The sequence below is a fragment of the Haliotis rubra genome, unplaced genomic scaffold, assembly GCF_003918875.1.
Source record: "Haliotis rubra isolate DU_JTF1 unplaced genomic scaffold, ASM391887v1 Scf33, whole genome shotgun sequence".
NCBI lineage: Eukaryota > Metazoa > Mollusca > Gastropoda > Lepetellida > Haliotidae > Haliotis > Haliotis rubra.
Window position 1 is genome coordinate 153,135 of NW_025767002.1, and position 24,417 is coordinate 177,551.

A 24,417-nucleotide genomic window follows, 5' to 3' on the forward strand; every position below is an offset into this window, starting at 1 on the left:
TTAACCGTTGTAATATATGTAATATTGCTTTGTTATCTAAACATGTTTTCCCTGGAAGTAACGAATTATAAGTAATTCCATTCTATGTTTACAGTGGCAAGAAAGTGACTGATAATATTGTAACGTTATATTACATGTTACAGAAAAGGAATACCAATCATACAGCTTTATGTTGCAAATGAGACAATTCAAAACTTTGACTGATTTAATGTAAAATATAGCAAGAAAATGTAATGATCACCACATCTCTGTGTTACAAAATCATACATATTTAGGATTCCCTTGGTTAAATTTTATTGGGTTTGTAAACATGTTCTCGGTTAACTTTTTCTTGGGTTTGTAAATATGGTCCATATCTATTTTAAAGGTGGCAAGAGATAGTTTATATTATATCTCATCTTCATGCTAAATGTGGCAAGAGATTGTTCATTTTTCCATCTTCGCATAAAACGTGGGAAGAGATTTTTAATATATCCCATCTTCTTGTTATAAGTGGGAATATAGTGTCAACATTTCTGATCTTTATTTATAAAAGTGGCAGGAGATTATCGATATTTCCCATCTTTAAGTTAAAAGTGGCAAGAGATTAACAGTATTTACCATCTTTCTTTTTAACATAGCAAGGGATTGTCAATATATATTATCTATATTTTTGAGGTGGCGAGGGATTGTCAGTATTTCCTATCTTTATGTTAAGAGTGGCAAGATTGTCAATATATATTGTCTTTTCATTAAAAGTGGCAAGAGATTATCAATATTTTCCACCTTTTGTTAAAAGTGGCAAGAGATTGTCAATATTTCCCATCTTTATTTTAAAAGTGGCAGGAGATTGTCAATATTTCCCATCTTGATTTTAAAAGTGGCAGGAGATTGTCAATATTTCCCATCTTTATTTTAAAAGTGGCAATGTTCAAGAAGGGAGCTGCAGCTGTCCTAGGTAGTACCTCACGGCGTCTTCTCGCACCTGTGTTTCTGCGTGGTTCCCTCAATGCTGCTCGTGTGCTCGCTCAATGCTCGCTCCGCTGTTCAACTGCTCACTCTAAGCAGCTGACTAGCTCACTGTGTGTTGCCCGTATATGTTTTGTCCTGTAATTTGTCACTATTCTCTCATCACTGTTACCAGATGGTCGTCACTTGAGTTGAGACGTCGACTCTCATCATCGCAATTAACACATCCATCCATTTTGTGATGCTGTGATACTTAGAACTCCATGCAGGAAGTGCTTGGTGTATGCAGTAAGTGCTTTATGCAAGCAATGAGTGCTTTGTCTAGGTAGTAAGTGCTTATTGTAAATCATAAGTGCTTAGTGTAACCAACAAGTAACCTCGACAATAACATCATGCCAATGACTGTGTTCGCGTGTTGTGATAGTGCTAGTTGCTAGGATTGATCAAGTCGAACAAGATGGAAGAACCCAGCATGACCTTGACCTTAGCATGCGTTTCTGTCAGTGTCAGGAAAGGTCGCCGGTGTTGTTGCTGATTGGATGGTTGTTGTCAGTGTTCGATAGAATTATTGTTGTTGGTTGAATAACATCAACTGATCGAGGGTGTATATAACTTTAACATTAAAAGAACCATTATTCAAGGAGGATCAGATTCAATGTCCCTGCAAATGAGATATAAAAATGAAAGTAGTATCTTTTAAATATTTCATACTGGGTTTTTGAGATTTCACCATGAGACTAGTCATGTAATATTCTGTTTTAAGGTATGTTAAGCTTGTTTACCCATGGAAATATGTTTTCATGCGTGCAGCCATGCAAGAGTTAGGTAATATGTGTGTTTATACTATAAGTGTCTTGTGTAGGAGTCAGCATGCATAGTTTGTTGTAGAGATATATAACCACATTATGTTTTAGTTTGGAGTCAGCATAGCTAGTATTAGTGCAAGAAAAGGCTTACACACTTAGTTCAGACATAGATGCTGATTACCATTTTGAATAGTATTGTCAAGGAGGAAATATCTGAAACATGATAATTGGTAGATAGTGGTATACAGAGGTGAGCGAAGTCTTGTGTGTGTACTTGATGATGAAGACAGGTATATTATCATTGGAGATTCAACTTCTGTGATGAAGAGGAAGAAATGTTCTGCACATGTTGGAAGCATGGATGGTTATTGAGCCAAGCAGCGTAGAATGTCAGGACAAATGACAACAAAGAATAAGTGTAAAGCCATTACTTAGACAAGGAACATAGCATCCTTAAAATGATAACATAGGCCACACCAATTTTATTTCTTGTTTTACAGATTTTTATCCTCAGAAATCCTAAAGGCAGGAGGGCAAAAAAAATAACAATGAAATCACCAGTCAAAGTAATATTCCTTCTAAATACTCAAAGTATTTTACTTTTGGCAATTTATGAAGTGTTTATGGGGCTAAAAAACAATCTATATAAATATTTTTCTTGTAAGTTTACGTGTTTGGCCAATAAAAACATTAGGATTTTATTATTTTTTGAGCCAGGGAATTTTTTTTTTTTTTTTATTATTATTATTCATGAAAGAATATGGCAGGCGGATCCGTAAAACAAGAAATAAACTTGTTATGGACATATGAAGAAAAAATCTGTAACCATTACTGGGCCAAGGAACATTAAATACCAATAAAATGTAAACATTTGAAAAATAGGTCTGTAGCCAATAATCGGACAAAGAACATTGAGCATCCGAAAAATGTCGGCATTGAAAGCTTCGGGCTACAACAGTTATTGGAAGGAACTGCACAGAGGAAAAGGACAACATTGGAGCAGTGTTTAGCAACAGTATGACCAGGAATTGAAAGTCAACAGGGTAATGCAGGGTGATCAAGCGCCAGTTAATATTGATCAAATATGATTATTTTTAGAATGGAATCTAATGAAAATAGTGTTGAAAGACAAGTTTATTCTGGTAGTTTCAAAAGTTTTGGCACAGATTCTAAATCAAGAAGAACTTGTGTTCCCCTTCATCTGGTTTTTTCTTACACTGCTAAATTGAACTGTGCTAAATTAACTAGCCTAAATTCAAGTGAGCTGTGGACTAGTGTGAAGTGTAAGTAAGCTGTTGACTAGTCTGAGTTTAAACAAGCCCTGGACTAGACTGAGTTTAAATTAGCTGTGGACTAGGCTGAATTTAAATTGGCTGTGGAATAGCCAGAATTTAAGTTAGACATGGAACAATGTGAGTTTAAGAGAGCTGTGTACAAGCCTGCTATTATTTGTTGACTAGTCTGAGTTTAAACAAGCCCTGGACTAGACTGAGTTTTTAAGTGAACTGTGGAATAGCCAGAGTTTAAGTTAGACACGGAACAATGTGAGTTTAAGAGAGATGTGTACAAGCCTGCTATTATCTCTCGACTAGTCTGAGTTTAAACAAGCTATGGACTAGACTGAGTTTAAACAAGCTCTGGACTAGACTGAGTTTAAGTGAGCTGTGGACTCTCTGAATGGTGACGACTCCTGGTGTTATGTTCTAATTCGCTTCGCTCAAACGAACATAAAACATTTACCAAGTATAACATACTCGTAATACAGGGTGCTGTCTACCGCGCCTCGAGTGCGAGCAGGTTTATTTCTGAAGTTTACATAGCAAGAACTCATCGACACGGATCACAGATATAAATGCGATAGAGCGCAAGTCCATACACTGCCCAATCGGATATCCTTCCATATTTCGCACGAACACAATGCCGGATCTCCACGTAATCATGCATCCTTGAATCTTGTATACATCTGAGACGACTCCACCCTGAGCTGAACTGCCTCTGAAACAAGGTCCATAAAAGCCATCGATACAATTGCAAACTTCTATAATAAGTAACTCTAACGTTGACTTAAATGGAAACATAATCCCTTGCTTTACTTAATATTCGAACATAACCCATCGTTACTTTAAACATTTGCAAGTAACTACAGAAAAACAAACCATTTAAGACCCCCACAAGAATTTCCAGCCTAAACATAAAGCATACTTAACTTAAAATATTGACCGCTCCACGCCATAAGATTCGTCTCTGTTGAGTTGTTGGCTGTGTCCCTGTCACCAATCCCAGGATGCGTGCAATTCTTTCTATTTACTTCTGCTGATCCTCCATCAAGTAACTTTGTATATCACCATAACATCGCATCCGTGGCCCACCTGTGTACAGCACGACCCAGTGGCCTACTTTCGTAACACGGCCCAGTGGCCTACATTCGTAACACACGGCCCAGTGGCCAAACACACGGCCCAGTGGCCAAACACACGCCCAGTGGCCCTGTCCCCAATGAAAACAAAAACCAAGGCAAAGCTACTTTCGCCTGAGTAGCAGCGTGAGACCTCGGTAATGAAACAATATCTTCAACCCACCTTGTAACCTTCTACCACGTGACTAAACAAGCACAACTTCTCGTGCAGCACATGCCTCCACGGTAGTCCGTCCTAGACTACCGTATTTTACCTAGATAAATTTATTTATGTTCTAATTCGCCGGCTCAAGCGAACATAAAACATTTACCAAGTATAACATACTCGTAATACAGGGTGCTGTCTACGGCGCCTCGATATAAAAAGAGCGGGCCTGTTGATGCAAACCAACTTTACTTCCAACAAATGCCATACAAAAACAACCTTCAAATTCCCAAATTTGCAGACACTAATAGTAATGAATTAACATCGCCTTTCAACGTAACCGTCTTTTGTCCGTCTCTGAAGCCCAGCGGCCATGTCTTTTGAACAATCTGTCCGGGGACACCGGCGTTAGCAGCAGCACTGGCTCCCCCTGAGCCTAAAACTGTGCAAACCAATTTTTGTGGCATCTTCACCAATGAACGTAATTTTTCTAGGAATATTTCCCTAGCTCTAGTATAGGACAGCGGAAATTTCCCTTTCAACTTGTATTTGGATTTACTTTTACAATAACACATCTGTCTAAATATGTAATCTTGGGAAGAATCAACTATATCTGCTGCCTCAAGATACCTCTTTAACATAGTAACTGGAAATGTAGGAGAACTAGTGTGGAGATCAAAACACTTCTCCGTCTCTGTAAGCGTCAGTTTTACTTTTACCGAGAAATATACTTATATAGCCTTTTTCAAAAGTAATATCATTTCTTTTATGTTAACTACTTCAGAAAATCTAAAAATCCCTGCGTATGAGAGCAAAGACATTGATAAAACCTTAAATCTGGCAAAGTAGCGTTGTTCCCACCAAACATCTGTACCAGCTTTAACAACATATCTGGGGTGACTGGATCTTTCTTAACCACAGGTTTAACACACGTTCTCATTGCTGATTCTTTAACATTAATAACCAGGTTATCTGCACAAGGATCAGGTAAACCTGCGATCCTATGAGCCCATGAAATACCGTGAATTGCTTCTATTATGCTACAACTATTTTTACGCTTTGGATCAACGAGACTAAATACAGCCGAAACATGAAATGGTGATGCTGGGAAAAACTAATGTCTTCAAAACTAGAGGCCCATTTTCTCCAGTTCTTATAAGCTCTTATACTTGCTTGTAGTAGTTGGCCCTTGATTTCAACACTACATCGGGCAACTTGTCAGCTAGAATCTGTAATCTCTCATCCTGAAGAGTTTTTCTCTCCGCGCCACACTCCAGCCGTAAACAGCTCTGAAAATGTCCAATGACATAAGTACCATTCTATATCCTTATGGCTAATGCATAACCTTGGAAATTGTCGAAAACAGATTTTCTACTGCCTCCCTGAAAGGAAGTACTACCGCATAACTGAATAAAATCCTTTACAAAGGGCGAACTGTACCATTATCAAACAAAATTGACCAATAACGATGCCGATGGCCAGTAGGGAATGACCAGTGTTGCTGGAGCCCTATTGTTCAGAGCATATTTAATAGCTTTTGTCACTAAAGATATAGGGGAACTACCCAGTTGTTATCTCTAGACCAATCTTGAGTGAACGTGTCGACCGCCTCGAACCTGGATTCCAAAATCTGGAGTTAAACCTATTCAGCTTAGTATTGATATGACTGGCAAACCTGTTCACGGTGAGGACCCCACCTGTTATTTAACAGCTGAAAAACACGATCCGATATGGTCCAATCATCATAATCGTGGAATTTACTCAAACTGTCCGCTTTATCATTCTCTGACCTAGGGATCCAACAGAACTGAAGATTTATGTTGTTTGACCTACACATCTGAAGATGGACAGAGCTATCGCCTGCAGTCGGGGAAAACTACCGCAAGTAGCAATGTGACAACATGCTTTATTATCTGAAAACCACTTGACTGACTTATGTCTAAGAAGGTGTCGAAAAGACAACAATGCCAATTCAACAGCTTTTAATTCCTCCAAGTTGAACTGAATGTTTTCTCCGAACTATTCCATGTACAGTGAAAAGTGTGGGTGGTATCCTGAATGAATGCTGCACAACCAATCGAACTAGCGTCTGAAAATAAACTACGAGGGAGAGAACTCTTGCTGGAGACTTCTGCTATTAAAATTCAGAACATTATCTCTCCAAAATACTAGCTCTGACACAAACCCAGGATTATCATAAGAGGTAACGACTTTATCCCAGTGAGTGTAACCTTGTATCTGCAAATACATTTGCCTGGTTAATAACCTACATACGTCTCCAAATACTGGCATAAGGGAAATGACTTTACCGGTTAGTCTGGCAACGTCTCTTGGAGTAAACTTGGGTAGCAGTGACATAAACTTCGAAAAACTTAGGTTTATATCGTCGAGTTTCCTGTAAGGAATGGAAATGACGCCGTTGTCAAGGTCCCAGTTAAAACCAAGCCATTCTAGCTGTCTTGAAGGTGCCCACACTGATTTCTGATCGTTGCAGACAAAACCTGCCTTAGCTAACGTAGATCTAACGAAAGATGAATGCTTGCTGCATAAAGCTAGAGTCTGAGCGAGGCCGAACCCATCATCCAGATACGGCGATATCACGCGAATTCTGTCTCCAATACTTCACGAGTGGTCTGAGACACTTGGTGAAAATATATGGTGCAGAAGTCAAACCGAAAAGGAGAACAGTAAAACAATAATACTTGATATAACCGTTATTATCTGTCCATTTAAAACCTAAAACTTGTGCTGATCTTTGTGAATATCAATGTGATGATAACCTGACTTTAAATCAAATTTAAACATGTATCCGCCAATATGAACAAGGTTCAATGCTACATTATGACCTTCAAGAACAATCTTCTCCTTCCAAACGTAACGATTTACTAACCTCAGGTCTAAAATTAACCTTTTCTTGCCTGATTTTTGAACGGACACTGACAGTGGGCTTATAATATGAGGTTTTTGTGTAACTTGCACTATACAATTATTTGCCAAGAGTTGTTGAATTCAAGGTCAGTCACAAACTTCGCCATATTTAAATGCAGAGCAGTTGTTACGACTACACACGAAGGAGGAGGGTTTCGGACAAATGGAATAACATAACCGTGTTCTATGACTTGCAAAATGTAATCAGAAGCAGAAATTTGTCTCCAGAAGGCGACATGATTCTTAAGATTCCCTTTACTATAACATGAGAACTATACTCAAACTCAAATTTTCAGATAGATGCAAGGCACTTGTCTCAAGTTCGATACCTTCTAACCCTGCAGATGAAGTCGAATCTGAATAACTGTAAGTCCACGGTTTCCTAACTAACTCCACTTTAGTTTTCTCCAAGACTTTGTCTCTCACTGTATTTCTTGCGTCCTGTTGGGAGCTACCCTCCCTGGAGTTCTGCTGGGCTGACCGGTATAAAGCTGCTGCTGCAGGACACGTGGCTCGCCAGTGTCCGACCTCTCCGCACAAGAAACATGGCCTGGAGGCGGGTGATGACGCCGAGTACTGACCGAAAGGGCTGATTGGGAGGCTGAGATGTTGGTTGTAAAGTTGGTTGAGGATAAGGACTTGAGTTAACGGATCCTTGAGGTCCTCTGCCTCGGGGCCTGACAGCAACTCACGGCGTTGTCTCTTCTGAAGTGCCTTGGTCTCTGCCCTTTCAAACCGTCTCTCCTCCTCCGAATTAGAAGCAATTTCGTCACCTTCCAACTCCGATATCAATCCCCATCCCGACGGAGATCTGTCCGCCAGTCTGATGAACTTATTCCTCTTCTTAATAGAACATTGAATAGTGTCTATAAGTTCTAAACATTCTGGAAAATCTCTCCTGTTACAGTGTCTTCTAGCCGAATCTAGTCTGTCAGAAATATCAGAATTGAACTTGAATTGAATTTCGTTCCCTTTGTATTTAAAGTTTGGCGTATCAATTTTCCTCACCTTTTTGAAAACACTGAGAGACCTTTCCTCGGACTCGCCGACAATGTCTCTCTTCAATAACTTCAGTTTGTTGTCCATGTAGTCCTTAAACAGTTGAAATGACTTGATTCTATACAAGCTACATGTGTGTATTTCAGTTGACGAGTCCCCAACAATGTCCGTGGACTATGATACCAGTGAATGGGATCTGTTGTGTATGATTTGCTTCGTTTACTAGAGTCCGTGGTGGATGTCGCTAACATTTCAGGGGAAACGGCCTTCTGTCATTGACACTTGGATCAAAAATAGTTTGATCACTGACCTGAGGTTGTGGTGCTGAACCAGTCTCTACTAATACCCTCAATAACTATCTTCTCTATGTGTTATTGACAATTTCTGAAGAGTCTGCTCATTCGTATATGTTCATATGCTCTTTTCCTCAAGACAACTTATTCCTTGTTCACTATTTTTGCCATTATGCAAAATATGTTTTTTATTTACCTTTTGATGACAAATTTTGTTAATTTACAAATAAATGTTTTGATTACTTTTTCTGCTTCATGCTACTTAAACTGATTTCTTGCTCTTGCTTAAATGTGCTCAGTTTTTGGATTGATGTAAATGAAGTTTTGCGTCAGTGTTTAAGATGATAAGAGTGTATGAGCGTTACTCAATGCATGAGTGCATGAATATATGCATGCCACTGCACACTGCAGTGTAACCTTTCAAGAATGCACCAGAGAAAGCTTCCTTTATAATGTTTCCACAAATACAAAACAATTTTTCAGTATTCAATATGCTAAGTATTATCTCTCAGTTGTTTGTTTTTCTCTATGTTGTTACTATTTTCAACCCAACAAGCACCCTTGTATAAGATCTCCACCATCACTTCAATGTTGCGGGTATATTTACAAACAACTTGACTCCTATTCAGAATTCTGCTTGTCCATATTCAAAGTATTCAAGTTTTTAAAGCTGTACCGTAGTGTCACTACAACTGTACACAAATCTGTGAACATCCGAAGGACTTGTGTTCGATTCCCCACGTGTGTAAAATAAGTGGAGCCCATTTCTGGTGTCCCCTGTGATATTATTGCTGGAATATTGCTTAAAGCAGCATAAAACCATGCTCACTCACTAACTGAAGGAGGCGGTGGGGTAGCCCAGTGGTTAAAGCATTCGCTTTTCACGCCAAAGACCCAGGTTCGATTCCCTACATGGGTACAATGTGGGAAGCCCATTTCTGGTGTCCCCCGCTGTGATCTTACTGGAATATTGCTAAAAGCGGCGTAAAACCCAACTCACTCACTCACTAACTGAAGGACTTTTATTAGGTCCAGGGTGTTTTTTGTGTTGGATATGGTAATGTTTATGTTTTACTAAGTATTGTATCCGAAATAATCACTATGATTATTCAAAGAATATATCTTAAACAAAGATATGAAAAAATAATTTGATTGTGAATTAAAGGTAAGGCAAGAATTATGTTTTATGTGGAGAAATGAACAAACAGCACGGTCAGCTGTTTGTTATCAGTTGTACATATTTCCTTCCATCACTGCACCTTCTGCATGCTTGAATATATATATACAAATATATGGTGCACTTCTTTGCATTTATTAACTTTTATAGATGTGAATTCAGATTTAGTAAGTTCCTAAATTGTCAGCATCCCGTCCTGTGTTGACTGTTTCAATATTGGTTGTAGGGTATTAAAATCTTTGTTCACAAATATGCATACATATGTTGCCATACTTTTATGAATATTTCTTTTCTTCATTTTATTGTTCAAAATGATGATCTGTGTTAATACCTTCATTTGTTCCTGTTATATAAGTCCCTATAGTATTTTTTTATTTCAGATTTTTATGATTATTTTCTTAATTGTTTTAGACATATCAACACAATATGCAATGAACTGTTAGGGGTTATGAATGTGTGTGGAAAATGGAATTTGGTGTCTGTATAGGATATTCAGATTTGACTTTAATGTTGCACTGAAATCAAACTTATCAGAAATGTTCATGGAGCATGGATGGCACAGTGTTCCAAGACAATGTTTCGAGGGACAGTGGGGTAGCCTAGTAGTTAAAGCGATTGCTCGTCCCACCGAAGACCCGTGTTCGATTCCCTACATGGGTGCAATTAGTGAAGCCCATTTCTGGTGTCCCATGCTGTAATATTGCTGTAATATTGCTAAAAGCAGCTTGACAACATACTCACTTACAACAATTTTATGTGCTGCGTTGTATTCCTTGTGCATTCCAGAAACTTATGATCATGGGTTTGAATCCCACGAGGCCCTTATGTTTCTAGGATTGTCTGCACCATAAGCATACTTATAGGTTTTGCCAAAGTGGTAACCGTGTCAGACCAGCCTTCCTTGCAGCTTTCCTGGTACATTAAGTCAACACACAGGTTCTATTATTCACATGGGTACCATGGGTGAAACCTATTTCTAGTTTCCCAGGACATGATGTTACATGAATATTGATATAACGGCATAAACCCAAATCACTCACTCATCCAGGAAAGCTGCCTAAATGCCCTGATATAGCTGGAACAGTGCTGACTGTGGCATAAAACAACATTCACGCCCCCTATGCATGCTATGCATGACCCTGTAAGCATGTACAAAATACTATAGTATACCTCTTCTTACAGAATATATGCTTTTATCAATCTATGCCATGGCCTCCAAATCTTTTAAGTTGGTTTAGAAGGCTGAAAAAAAAAGAAATTAGATACAAAAAATTACTTTATGTCAATTTTGGGGTTGACTGTTTTGTAAATGGACACTTATGTTTGTAACCATTGGTAAATGATAGATATAAAAATCATTATTTCAACCCCAAAACATTCAGCTATCGTGACAGTGTGTCCTACAAGGTTCTCATTTTCACTCATGAGTATCAATGCTAATTAGTAAGGTAATTTCATGTTCCAACCAACATCATAATTATTTTATATTCGGTCATATTGTTTTGTAAACCAACTAAATAACTTAAAGGCCCTTGCATGTTATTAATGAGAACAAAATGCATGGAGAACTGTTGTCATCTTTGCAACTGAAATATCTTAGCATGCAACTCAAAGAAAGATGGAACAGTTCTTTCTTGGATCAAGTGATTTCTTGAACTTTTATCAAAATGAGTCATAATTGTAAGAATTATAGTTTCCAGAAACTGAGCATGATATTTGCTGCATGCCCTAATCCCCTCTTGATCCAAGTAAATTAATATTTATTCTAGATTTCCTCATGCTTAAAAGTATATTGTGGGGATATTCAATGTAAACACTTCCTTTTTTGTTGTGTATTGTCTGGACAGTTTTGCAGTCTTTGTTTGAACTAACTTTTCCCTGTATTTGGCAGGAATGTTCATCTACTAATGGTTTGTTCTGTTTTCATGCAGCCTTACAACGAACTGAACCCACTAACCCGGATGGTAATGTTACACTTATTTTGTGATAATGTGCAAGATCTGTCAACATGTCAACCCCATCATCAGACTGTCAGCATAAGGATGTTGACAAATTTGTTCATGTTGCTGTGCTTTTGTTACTCCCCTCCATTAGATAATCTTGTGGGTTTGGGACCAATATAACCTTTTACAAAAATGTTTGGGAAAAACAAAATATTTCCTCAGGTTTTAGAAAACTGTGCCCTGAATAATGGTGCATATATGATATATTGTGAGTATATAATTTGGCTTTTCTATATCATATTTCGGAGCACTGACTAAAACAGATTTTGTCTCATACAAAATTTAATACTGAAAGAGACAGTTACATCTACGTACATGCAAGCATTCTTAACAATTCTCCCAAACCTCATCACGTCGCTGTTTTCTTTAACTTTCTGCCAATGACCAAATCTTATGGTGCTGTTGACAGTTCTTCACTCAATTCAAAGTAACATAACGATGTCACTGTATTTTCATTCCTGATGTGTAACCATGGCAATGTGTGTTTGCAGTATGTTATGTTATGCAGTATATTTCCCCATTAACAGCTGCATATATCCCCCCCCCATTATCAGCTGCATATATTTCCCCCATTATCAGCTGCATATATCCCCCCCATTATCAGCTGCATATATTCCCCCCATTAACAGCTGCATATATTTTCCCATTATCAGCTGCATATATTTCCCCATTATCAGCTGCATATATATATCCCCATTATCAGCTGCATATATATTTCCCCATTATCAGCTGCATATATTTCCCCATTATCAGCTGCATATATACCCCCCATTAACAGCTGCATATTTCCCCATTATCAGCTGCATATATTTCCCCATTATCAGCTGCATATTATCCCCCATTATCAGCTGCATAATAAAAACCGTATATCCCCATTATCAGCTGCCCTCCCATTAACAGCTGCATATATTCCCCCCATTATCAGCTGCATATATTCCTCCCCATTAACAGCTGCATATATTCCCCTCCCCATTAACAGCTGCATATATATCCCCATTATCAGCTGCATATATTCCCCTCCCCATTAACAGCTGCATATATTCCCCATTCCCCAATTAACAGCTGCATATATTCCCCACCCCACTAATAGCTCCACATATTTCCCACCATCAACAGCTGCATATCCCCCCCATAAACAGCTGCATCTATTTCCCCAATACCAGCTGTATATATACTCACCGTTATCAGCTGTATTTACTTCCCATTACCAGCTGTATATACTCCCACATTATCAGCCACCCAGGCAACTAAGCATTAGGTTGTCCAGATATGTCACTTGGACATTAATCACTGGTTTGTCTGGTCTGGGTTACATTATTTACTAGCTGCATTCATGTTGGCGGAATATTGCAGAGTGCAGTAAAACTGCAAACAAACAGACACCAAAGAAAATATTACACCAGAATACAGTTTTGATCATTCAGATTCAGCTGCGTTGTGACCAATGTTTATCTGTTATGTAAATAGGTACAGGTATGTATGAATCAGGTGAGATTTACATATCTCTGTGATACACCTGGTCTATTATGAAGGTAGAGTAGATGCCAACTTTGTGAAAGCCCACACCAGATTGTATTTGACAATGTCCATCTTTACTCCAGTTCCAGGAGCAAGGGAGAAGAAAACTCCAGAAAAGACTCCCCAAGTGTGAGTATTTTAGAATGTTTCAAAAGTATTTCCATGAAAACTAGCTCCAGTAGAGTTATCAATGTCTCATTACCTGCCATTGTCTCCTCTTAGAAACATGAAATCACCCCTTTTCATGAATGATTTTTTGCATTTAAGCTTAAGATTGTCATTATTTTTTTAATTACCATTTCATGTCTTAAATTTTAGACAAAGAATTATGAGCTTCCATGCAGTAAGGTATATACAATAGAGATGTAGACTTACACATTGACCTTAGGATGTAGGACTCCACAACAGAGCTCTGTTCCACGATCTGATCTTAGAGCTAAGATGGTTGTAGCTCTCATATTCTAACATGAACTTACAGCAATCATAGTGCTAAGGTTGCTTTGTGGAGCAGGGATCTGGTTATTTGAAGGCACATATTAGCATACCACCATGACTAATGCTAAATGGCTAAGATCTCTTTGAGAAGCAGAGCCATTGACACGTTATTTGAAGGCACCTATTAGCATACCACCATGACTAACTAATGCTAAATGGCTAAGATCTCTTTGAGAAGCAGAGCCATTGACCATAATTTGAAGGCACATATTAGCAAACCACCATGACTAACTAATGCTAAATGGCTAAGATCTCTTTGAGAAGCAGAGCCATTGACCATAATTTGAAGGCACATATTAGCAAACCACCATGACTAACTAATTGCATAATTTGAAGGCACATATTAGCAAACCTAAATGGCTAAGATAAGACCTCTTTGAGAAGCAGAGCCATTGACCATAATTTGAAGGCACCTATTAGCAAACCACCATGACTAACTAATGCTAGATGGCAAATACAAGACTGACATGTTTGATGACAAGCGACACCAACAGCTTTGATTTAATTATTGATGCACTTGCCGATTACTGATACAGATATGCTCCGTATGGAGATTACTGTCATGACTTTACAGCAGTACTGTCAAATATTACTGTTACTTTTGAGCCAACTCATTTGTCTTGCATTTTTCAAAACCATTTGTCCTTCAGCTTGTACTTTTTTCCAGTCTCCATCACTCTGTTTCTTGATATCATTCCTGCAAGCTAGAAACTATGACTAAGTGGCATCAGTTCTGGAAAATATGGTCTTGAATTTATATTACCAAAGTTAGAGATGGGTGCAAAGTGTTTAGTTTTCCAAGACAAAATTTACTCTGCAGAGTTGCCTCCCTTAGGTGTGATAAAAATCTATAATGTTGGATTCACAGTCCAATTTGCCCTGAGTATGTTTCTATGCTTGTCAGCACCATAGCAGTGATCGAAGGGATCAACAAAGTTTGAACATCTTAGATTTGCATCACTTTGGGCTTTACTTCCAAATCAAACTAACAAGCTGTGATATAACAAGAATGCAAACCAAAATATTTAACCGACCTCACTGAAACAGTTTCAATACATAGCTCAACTGTTGATAGGAATATTCAGTGTTATTCCATGCTGTAGGCACCATTGGTAGCCCAGTTGTCCAAGCTGCCATGAGTTGTGTCCCTTTGGGATGTCATATATGGATATCCTAAAGCAGCATGTCAGGAAGAAATAGTCAAATAAAACATTTCCTCTACATATTTTAAGGGCATTTGTGTAGCCTAGTGGTGAAAGCATTCACTAGTCCCACTGAAGACCCAGGTTTGATTCCTGTAGGTTTTGATTTGATGGGTACAATGTGTGAAACCCATTTCTGGCATGTTCTGCAGGAATATCGTTAAAAACTGTCATACTCACTCATTCATGCAAAATATTATAAGAATTGTTAAATGTTCAATTACCAGGTGAGTACTGTCGGTTTCATGGATGCATCTCCTACAAATAGCTCCCCACTTCATTAGTGAGTTTCTTTTTAGGAATGAGAAACACCATAAAAGGGAATTCGAAATAAACAGTAAGCAGACCCCACTCTCCTTATCCCCGTGTGTGCCGTGCCTTGACCCCAGGGATGAGTTAACCCTATCTCACGACATGTTAACTTTGGCTGTGCTAGGCCCTGTCATGTGATGTCATGTTAACCCTAGAAGAGTCGAGACTTGAAGTCATTGCTGTCGTTCTTGTAGACTAGGTGAATGGGGCAGATTAAAGCATGGCATTACTAAGCCTGCGACTTGACTAGAGTGAACTCCTTCTTAGTTTAAGCATGATTAACAAATTTAGATAAGTTGTTAGGAAGATGTTATAATTTACTATTGACTTCACATATGTTTTGGGAAGATAGTATTTCAGTATTGACTTCTTCTTAGTCTAAGCATGATTAACAAATTTAGATAAGTTGTTAGGAAGATGTTATAATTTACTATTGACTTCACATATGTTTTGGGAAGATAGTATTTCAGTATTGACTTCCCAGTTCTAGAGAACAGTAATGCAGTTTAATTTGTTGTGGATAGTATTGACAGTATTTAGGGATTATATTCTGAAGATTTCTATAGTAAGTGCTGTGTTTCAAAAGAATTTACCAGACTTCAAAATGGAGTGTAGCTATGGATGTAATGCATTTACGGTAGAACAGATTGTTAAATGACATTACGACAAAACCCTCCCATCTATTCCCTGTCTATCAATATGTCATGTGTCGCTGTTCCAATACTGGTTCCTCAACTTTTGTATATTGTATATAAACCTGTCATGTCTGTCTGTTGGATATGTTTCTGTTTGATTTTATCGGAAATATTTATTTTAAAGAATATAGTATATAAAATATATTAATGATATAATTTCTGTACAAAAGAATACAAATTGTTTTGATATTTTTTTACAATTAATTTTTCTCAAGCATGAAAAGATGCAAAAAATTATAATGAACCGTACCCCCTTCTCTGTCATCTCCCATACTCCAAGTGACAACTTTCATCCCCAGACCTGTGTATTTCTCATCCAGATGTTCCAGTTACTCTCCATAATTGTGGATCCTACCTTTAACTGGACCCTTCCTCTAAATGTGGATCATTTTACCTTGTAGCTCATATCCTCCCCAATCCTTTGATCTCTTAGAGGCTTTTAAGATGCTTTAACTTTCTATTTACTTGTAATTCATATCTCTAATAATCAATTTTCAAAACGAATGGTATGTACAATGAGATATTTCAAATTTACTTATATATTAGTATATTTATAAGCTATTGATTGTGTTAATGATTGTTTAGATTTTTTAATGTTGGAAATGAAGTGATTTAAATGTCTTCTAAGTTGTAATTGCAAATATATATATTTAGTATGTAGAGAATTCTTTGAAAAAAAGCATTTTTTAATTTAACAATTTTGTAAATGGTAATGCTTCTCTTTTAAAACTTGGTTTACAGATACACTAACTAAGAAACAATATCCTAACTGCCCTGCAAATCTTAAGTCACTTTTTATGAATAAGATATAAAGTGCATTTGCCATTAGGTTAAGGGAGGTAACTCTTGACCATTCCCAAAAACTTCCCTTCATTCCTTCTTTTATTTTTCATCGATGAATATATATATAGATTTTTATAGACACATATGTTTATGTTTTTATATTTTCTGGAAATATTTTATTTTATTTTATTTATTCTTTTCGCCAAAGTCTGTAAACCAAATGATAAGAGAGGGCTAAGATGTGATTGCAATACTGCTGAGAAGCTGACACCCCACATCATTGCAGACATGTCTCCCGCAAGGCGGATCTGTACTTGGAGGTGCACCATAAACATGGCGACCCACCCAATATGGTCGATAAGAACCACCCCTCTTCTCATAGACAGCGTAGCAATTCCCAAAAAAGCCTCAAAGGACAGAAACGCAGTAAAAGCAACAGGCGAGATTCAGGGGAAAAAGAAAAGCAGTTGACATACCTGCAGCTGTCTGCAAATAGGCGCTGTATTATGTAATTCTGGTATTTCCAGCATTTACAGTGTTGATGGCATGTTCCCAACAACTAGTTATGTATGTTTTCCTCATGACAGCCTCTTGTGCATCAAACATTTGATCATTTGAGTGTGCAAATTCCCGGTCTTAAATTTGACAGTTCCAACAAATAATATGTTTGGGTTTTTAGAAAGTTTGAATGAATATTTCATCTTCATCCATGCATTGCTAGATCCCCTATCTTATACCTTCGTTGCTATTTTCTGCTGTAACCGACATTAACTAAAGACATATGTAAAAATGATCATTTGAGGTAGTATATAGGAAAACACTATATCATAGAGATGATATCTGGTTATGAAGTTGTTGAATGTGAAAACAACCATTTCGGTAGTACACAGTTGCTTAAAGAATTCTCTGGAATCTCTTGTATCCATGACTACAAAATAGCAGCAGGTGACCATTCTGACTTTGACATCACTGCAGGGGGAAAATCTGGGGGGGGGGGGGAGGCACCACTCTTGCACAAAAAGATGTAAATGTGACGTCTGCTTGAACACTTTCTGTGTAGTGCAATGCAAGCCCTTGTATCACATGGGGAGGTGAGTTAGCCTAGTGGTTAAAGCGATTGTTTGTAAAGCAGAAGACCTGGGTTCTATTCCCCACATGGGTTCAACATGTGAAGCCCATTTCAGTGGGGTAGCCTAGTGGTCAAAGTGTACACTCATCATGCTGAAGACCTGGGTTCAATTCCCCACATGGGTTCAGTGTGTGAAGCCCATTTCTGGTGTCCCCGTCATGATATTGCGAAATATTGCTAAAAGAGGAGTGAAACTAAGCTCTTTCACTCACTCCAGTATCACATCATATTGCAGTACAATTTTTGCAAATAGACAGACGTAATATTCAAATCTATGAAAATATGTTTCCAACACGATGGAATTTAGAGGTAGAATTACAGCAACAAATTAATGCTGTAATCATAAGCTATAATGGCATATGGTAAAATTGATTATAATATTACCCAGAGATATCACAAATTTACAACATAATTTCATATACACCAGCATGTTGACTGAAGTTCAATGTGTTTCCTGTCACTGATTTCATCTGAAGAGGATATCATCTGACATGTTAAAAAAACACCTCTTGTTACACATTTCCTTTGAGTATTACTGTGTACTAAATGGTAGGATGATCTCACAACACTTATAATATGTCCATTGACATTATACCATAGGCCACGTAGTGTCACTTATATGCTTTGAAATGTCTGGTGATTCCTTGTTTTCTTGTATGGATTTTGTTCAGATTTGTTTAAGATGAATTTTGTCAGGGTTGATTTCAATCTTATTTCTTAAGTCAACAAAATTGATTAGAAAAAATTGTGTCAAAAATTATTTTGATTGAAATAAATACTTTTGTTTTAATCGACCAACTCATCGCTGATAACATTTTCATACCTCAGTTTTGACCAAAAATCCATAAAATTAGAATAATATTGCTGTGGCACTACACGGATATATGTTGACTAGATTCACATGCTTTAACTAGAGGTTTCACAGGGTGCTTCTGACTGTCATTCACATGTTAACTTCTGTAGTACATATTCACCTTCTGTCTCACTAACCCGATATGCCTGGTTCAGTCCCAATATAGCAAACATCTGGTCCTTGCCGAAGAAAGAAGAGTAAGAATGTTAAATACATGTGCACTATTTCCTCTTCCTCTTGCATTGTAAACTTCTTCCTACTGACCTCCATATTGGCCTCCATATTGACCTCCCTCTTGCACTGCAATGTCCTGTGCACCAACCTGCATCATTGTCTTGCGTCATGGTAGCTCACCTTGACATCGTCGATGTGAGCATGTTATCGGAATTTGTCCACACTACATCCTTCTTATCATTTAGCAGCACTGCACATGTTTGTAACCAAATGTAATCAAGTATCACGGAAGTGCATGTTATGTTGTCCGGCGTTATGCTGAAGTAGGGTTTTATGTCTGAAAAATTAAAAATGGCTTCTACCGGAGCAATCCCAAGTTAGAAAATGTCTTGTCATAGACATGGCAAGAATAAATAATAATTAGATTTTCAGTAAAAAAAAAAGTGAAGCAAATAGTATAAATTTTTATACTTTGCTAAATTTAATCTGTTTAATTTAAGCTGTTCAAGCTTCTCTGTAAACTAATGTAAAAGGATGTGATTTACATGAAGCATGAATGTGTCTTGTATAGTTTCATGCTGTAATTTATCAAGCAAAAAATGTCTTCATCTGTAGGTTGTTACGCATTAGGATGAAAATCTTACATATATTTTGTCACATTTGACCTTTAAGTCTTCAGAGAAAGTCCTTACCTATTAGGGCTGTAACGATGCATCAAACTATCGATGGATTGCAATTGTTGAGTCTGCGATAACAATAAATCGATGGTAGAAACGAAAAACTATCGATGCATCGATAGTATGTCTGATTATCGATAGTTTTGTAATTGACTTCCATTGATAAATGTGCAGGGCCAAATATAGGAAGTACCAGATTCGTTCATGTTGATTTAGAGTTATCCACCCCTGCAGACTTTCGGCTTCATTGAGTTTATGTTTTAACCTTTTAATTGATCTGGGTTTCAAGTTTCTTATCAGTTATTAGAAGAGACTGAAACTACTTCACTTTGTTTATATTTCATATAAACTATATATTCATTTGGGAAATGTCTTCAAATGAGACAATTTATGGAGAGAAAAAGCTATTGCAATAGTATTGCAATAGACTATCGATATCGCGATAGTATGTTGCAATAGACTATCGCAATAGTTGTTTCAACCTCAATAGTCACCCCTATTATCTATTATGAAGTAAGGTTATCATGTGTAACAAATCAACATTTATACCACTGGTAGAACTGAAAAAAATGCATAGACATTGATAAAACCACAAAGATGTATCTATAGCTTTAAAAAAAATAATTATGTTTTAAAGGTAAAATAATTATTAGTCCTCACTCATCATTATGTGAATATCATATCAGTTCATGTACATTTTGGTGTCCTCGTTCAACAAAATACTTCATCAAAATATCACTCAAGTGGTATATCATCCTGATAGGTGAGCTTCTGTACCTTGGGTACTATGGTTACTGTTTCAAGTGTTCATGGCAAAATAAGTCCATTGTAAATACACTGTAATTTCATAAAATGCACCAGTTCTAGTTCATTTAGCACGCATTTAAACAAAACTAAACAGCTTATTTTAGGTCTAGCATTCACTGACAACCACACTATTATAATTATATATGTACCATTCTTTGAAATTACTTCAGAGCTTTATAAAATAATCAACTATAAATCACAGGAAGTGTTTACTTGTTGCCTTACCAAAGTCATGCTTTTCACGTTGCACTTGTAGCTAAAAATATCATATCGTGACAATACAAAGCTCCAGTATCAATGGTAAATGTTTAGATATGCTTTTGCACAGAATAATATCAGCTTAGATATTAATATAGACAGCAACAGTCATTGCTTGGATCATTTTATATATTTAGGGGAGGTTCAGTTGCATAGAAAATGGTGTTGTGTTATCTGAGATAAGGAAAATCACCACAACGCATCAAAAGGACATGTTTGCATGTTTGTTGTTTCATGGTTGTGTACCCCTAGCATGCACATACTGACATCCTACAACATATTATATTTAAAATGTCGGGAATATTGTGTGTATTGTATGTACATTTTGTTTATCATGAAATAAATCCGAAAATCTAAACTACAGAATTTGCATTAACTAATGTTTATATTTCATGTAAAAGTTTACCAGGCATTATGTTTTAATGGTTTTTATTGTTCTGATAGATTATTTGTTTAGAGGAAAACATTCTCAATAAACGTTTTGACAGAACATATGTAGACATATGGTAAGCTGCTGTTTGTGCAGATGGTCTGTTCCCCATGTGCATGTGTGATAACTGTCTGGGATATCAACAACAGTGCTTTTATACAAATATGCTGATTTGTAGAGCTGTGACGATATAATAGTCAATCTTTTTCTTTTTTGAAACAACTACTAGTAACTCAAAGATAGCATTTACACTGATATGCATCGAATCAAATTTAAGTGATATGCATCGAATCAAATCGTATTGTTCCAAGATATCGTATCAAGAAATTTCTGTATCGTCACACCTCGACTGATTTGATCATCAGTACTAAAGTTGTCTTTGATTTAATAATTTTTCAAACAAGTGACTGATTAAAAAAAAGTACATATTTCAGATTAATCATTTTAAATATATAATTAAAAATTGCTTTAAGAATGCCCACACTGCAATGATGCTGAAAAGTGATACAGATATTTATACTGTTTGAACTTGTTTGTATCATCTAACAAAATATACTTGATTGGGCCTGCAAATGCAGTCAGTCTGTTGATTAACTGAATGAAAAAGCAGACGATGATAGGGTAGCTTGGTGGTAAAACTTGTAACACCAAAGACCTGCTTTGATGGATACAAACTGTAAACTCATTCTTGTATTCCCTGTTATGAGATATCTAAGGACCTGTTCAGACTTCCATTTAATGTAGGATCAGGCTATACTCATTCCTGAGTGTGGTCTGGCCAGGAAAATCTTCACCTCTCAGGTTGGACTTCAAATTTTATCCCATGCTTGTTGTACAAGGCAACTAACATGATCAGCTGGTCAGACTCGCTGACCTGGTTGACACATGTCATCGTATCACAGTAGAACGATGCTCATGTTATTGATCACTGGAATGTCTGGTCCCGGACTCGATTATTTACAGACCGCCGCCACATAGCTGGAATATTGCTGAGTGCAGCGTTAAGCAACAAAAGAACCAACTAAATCAAATTTTATCCATGTGATCCCAAACCAGGTCTTTTGTGTGACGAGCCAGAGCATGAACAGCTTAACCTTGGATACAACTTGAAGCCCGTCCTCTGCCCCTTATTCCTGATATGACTGGAATGTTGCTAAAATGGAATATAACTCACTTTCTCCCTTAAAACGTATATCATTTTTGTTTACAAAATTACTGAAATTCTATCATTAAGCATCACTGCAGTGCCTGATATGAGAGTTTCCTACCCTCCTCTACAACAAATCTCCCCTTCTGTAGGCAAACCAGTGCCAGTAAGACTTCGCTGGACGGAGGGACGAGTTTGAACCTGAGTGAAGCAACGTCACCAGTGCCCTCCACAGACCAGCTGACACCCGGGGAGGAACCGAGAAGATTTGACTCCACGGGGATGTTCCATTGGTGTCCCGGACAGGCCGCTTGATGAAGTGGTTATTGTAAGTGGGTTTCCGTAGCTGCGTCATCTCTAACGGGAATCTTACCCCTGAAGAACCCTGTTAGAATTGATCTTCAGTAACTCATGCTTGTCGTAAAAGGCGACTAATGGGATCGGGTGGTCAGGCTCGCTGACTTGGTTGACACGTGTTATTGTATCTCAGGTCAATGCTCATGTGGATTTTGATCACTGGATTATCTGGTCCAGACTTGATTATTTACAGACTGCAACCATATGGCTGGAATATTGCTGAGTGCGGCGTAAAACAATACTCACTCACTCACTAAAAGTTATATAGAATTTCTCACTAAGTGCAATTGGGAGCAGTTTGGTAAAATGAAAAGATGAGATTGTTTATAATTGGATTTGGGGCGCAGTGGACAAGCTGTCTAAGGAGCCAGGCTAGTAATCCAGCGAGCTTGGAGGTGCCGGGATCGAGCCCAGCTGTGACCGGGTGTAAAAAACCTAGGAGTCAACTTTGTGTGCAGACTCTTTCAGTGTTGTCACAACCCCTAGTATACAGTACACAACCCTGTGCACTTAAAAGAACCCACAAATCCGTTGGTAGATGACCAGATGGTGGCCACATGAATACGCGCAAACACCTAGTTGCGGGTACAGCAACATGCAGTAAACTTGGACAAAGTACTGTGACTATGTGTCCCAGTCCACCCAGCTGTGAATGGGTACCTCGTAAGGATGGGAAAGCCACATTAACTCGGTTCGCCTAGTAGGCAGCAAGAGTTGTATGATCCCCAGGGAGTTGAGATGCAAATACGATGTGCTGTTGTGATGGACATCCAATGATCGAGGGAAAACAAAGCGCCTTTGAGCAGTTGTACTGGATATCGGCACTATACAAATGTTTGTATGAACTTATTATATTGTGCTTATCCTGTGAAATTTCTGAGGAATTGGGAAAATTTAAGGGTTGTCCTGAACAAATTCTGTAGGTTATGTCTTTGGCTTGCATCTCATGCAACAGAAGGGATGATGCAAATCCACTTTGGGTCCATGTATGTCCCCTTGGCTCCCACCTTCAGTTACTGTCACTTTATAGCCTATGTTGCAAGGTCTTGAATAATGATATAATTTTAAAGTTACATGCTCGTTTTACATCTATATCTGTGACATTCTTGATATTTCACTGTCCTTTGTAGACAGATCATGTAGAATAAATTTAGTTATTAAGACTGTTTGACTTGTTTTAGTCATGATATGGTTGAAATGTTTCCAGTGTGACGAAAAATCATAACTCACTCACTCCTTGCAGGACCGGAATCAGGCCTCATTAACGACAATGCACAGTCACGTGATAGTGTGCCTCTTTGCTGACCCACACTCACCTCTGATTGGTCTGCGCAATCTGGTGATGCCGCTGCGTGCCAGCAACTTCCACTACCACGAACTGAAGCATGTTGTCATTGTCGGCGACCTCAAATATCTCGAAAGAGAGTGGAAGACATTACAGAACTTTCCCAAGCTTTCCATATTACATGTAAGTTTAAATACTAGTGTGTAATATGTAACAGTATGTTGGTGTATGTATCCTAATACATGCATACCTTTTATGATCTGTGTATCTCTATGTACAGACGCATGAAGATCCGGAGTAGGATTGATCTGCAGCATCCATGCTTGTCATAAGAGACGACTAACGGGATCGGGTGGTCAGGCTCTCTGACATGGTTGATACATGTATTCGTATCCCAGTTATGTAGATGATGCTCGTGATGTTGATCACTTGATTGTCTGGTCCAGACTCTGTTATTTACAGACTGACACCATATAGCTGGAATATTGCTGAGTGAAGTGTTAAACAACAAACAAACGAATCTACTTATGTTCCACTCAAAGACCATGTGGTTCTCTCAGATTGTTTCTCCTGAGGCAAG

The 24,417-nt window shown here is 37.8% G+C and overlaps 1 protein-coding gene across 4 annotated transcripts in view; it reads left to right on the top strand.

The window, feature by feature from the left end:
* Positions 1 to 23,891, top strand: part of LOC124284126 (calcium-activated potassium channel slowpoke-like) — a 136,378-nt gene extending 112,487 nt beyond the window's left edge. Inside the window, exons 16-21 of one of the 4 annotated variants that reach the window (XM_046720182.1) lie at positions 8,389 to 8,445; positions 11,644 to 11,676; positions 13,317 to 13,362; positions 18,858 to 18,899; positions 22,348 to 22,523; positions 23,796 to 23,891. In XM_046720182.1, the coding sequence (XP_046576138.1) occupies positions 8,389 to 8,445; positions 11,644 to 11,676; positions 13,317 to 13,362; positions 18,858 to 18,899; positions 22,348 to 22,510 (341 nt within the window). In that variant the 3' untranslated portion in view covers positions 22,511 to 22,523; positions 23,796 to 23,891. Of the gene's footprint in view, positions 1 to 901; positions 938 to 8,388; positions 8,446 to 11,643; positions 11,677 to 13,316; positions 13,363 to 15,229; positions 15,268 to 17,006; positions 17,493 to 18,857; positions 18,900 to 22,347; positions 22,524 to 23,795 lie in introns of those variants that run through there. The other 3 variants (XM_046720183.1, XM_046720185.1, XM_046720184.1) reach the window with 3 other exon arrangements.
* The last annotated feature ends 526 nt before the right edge of the window (positions 23,892 to 24,417 follow it).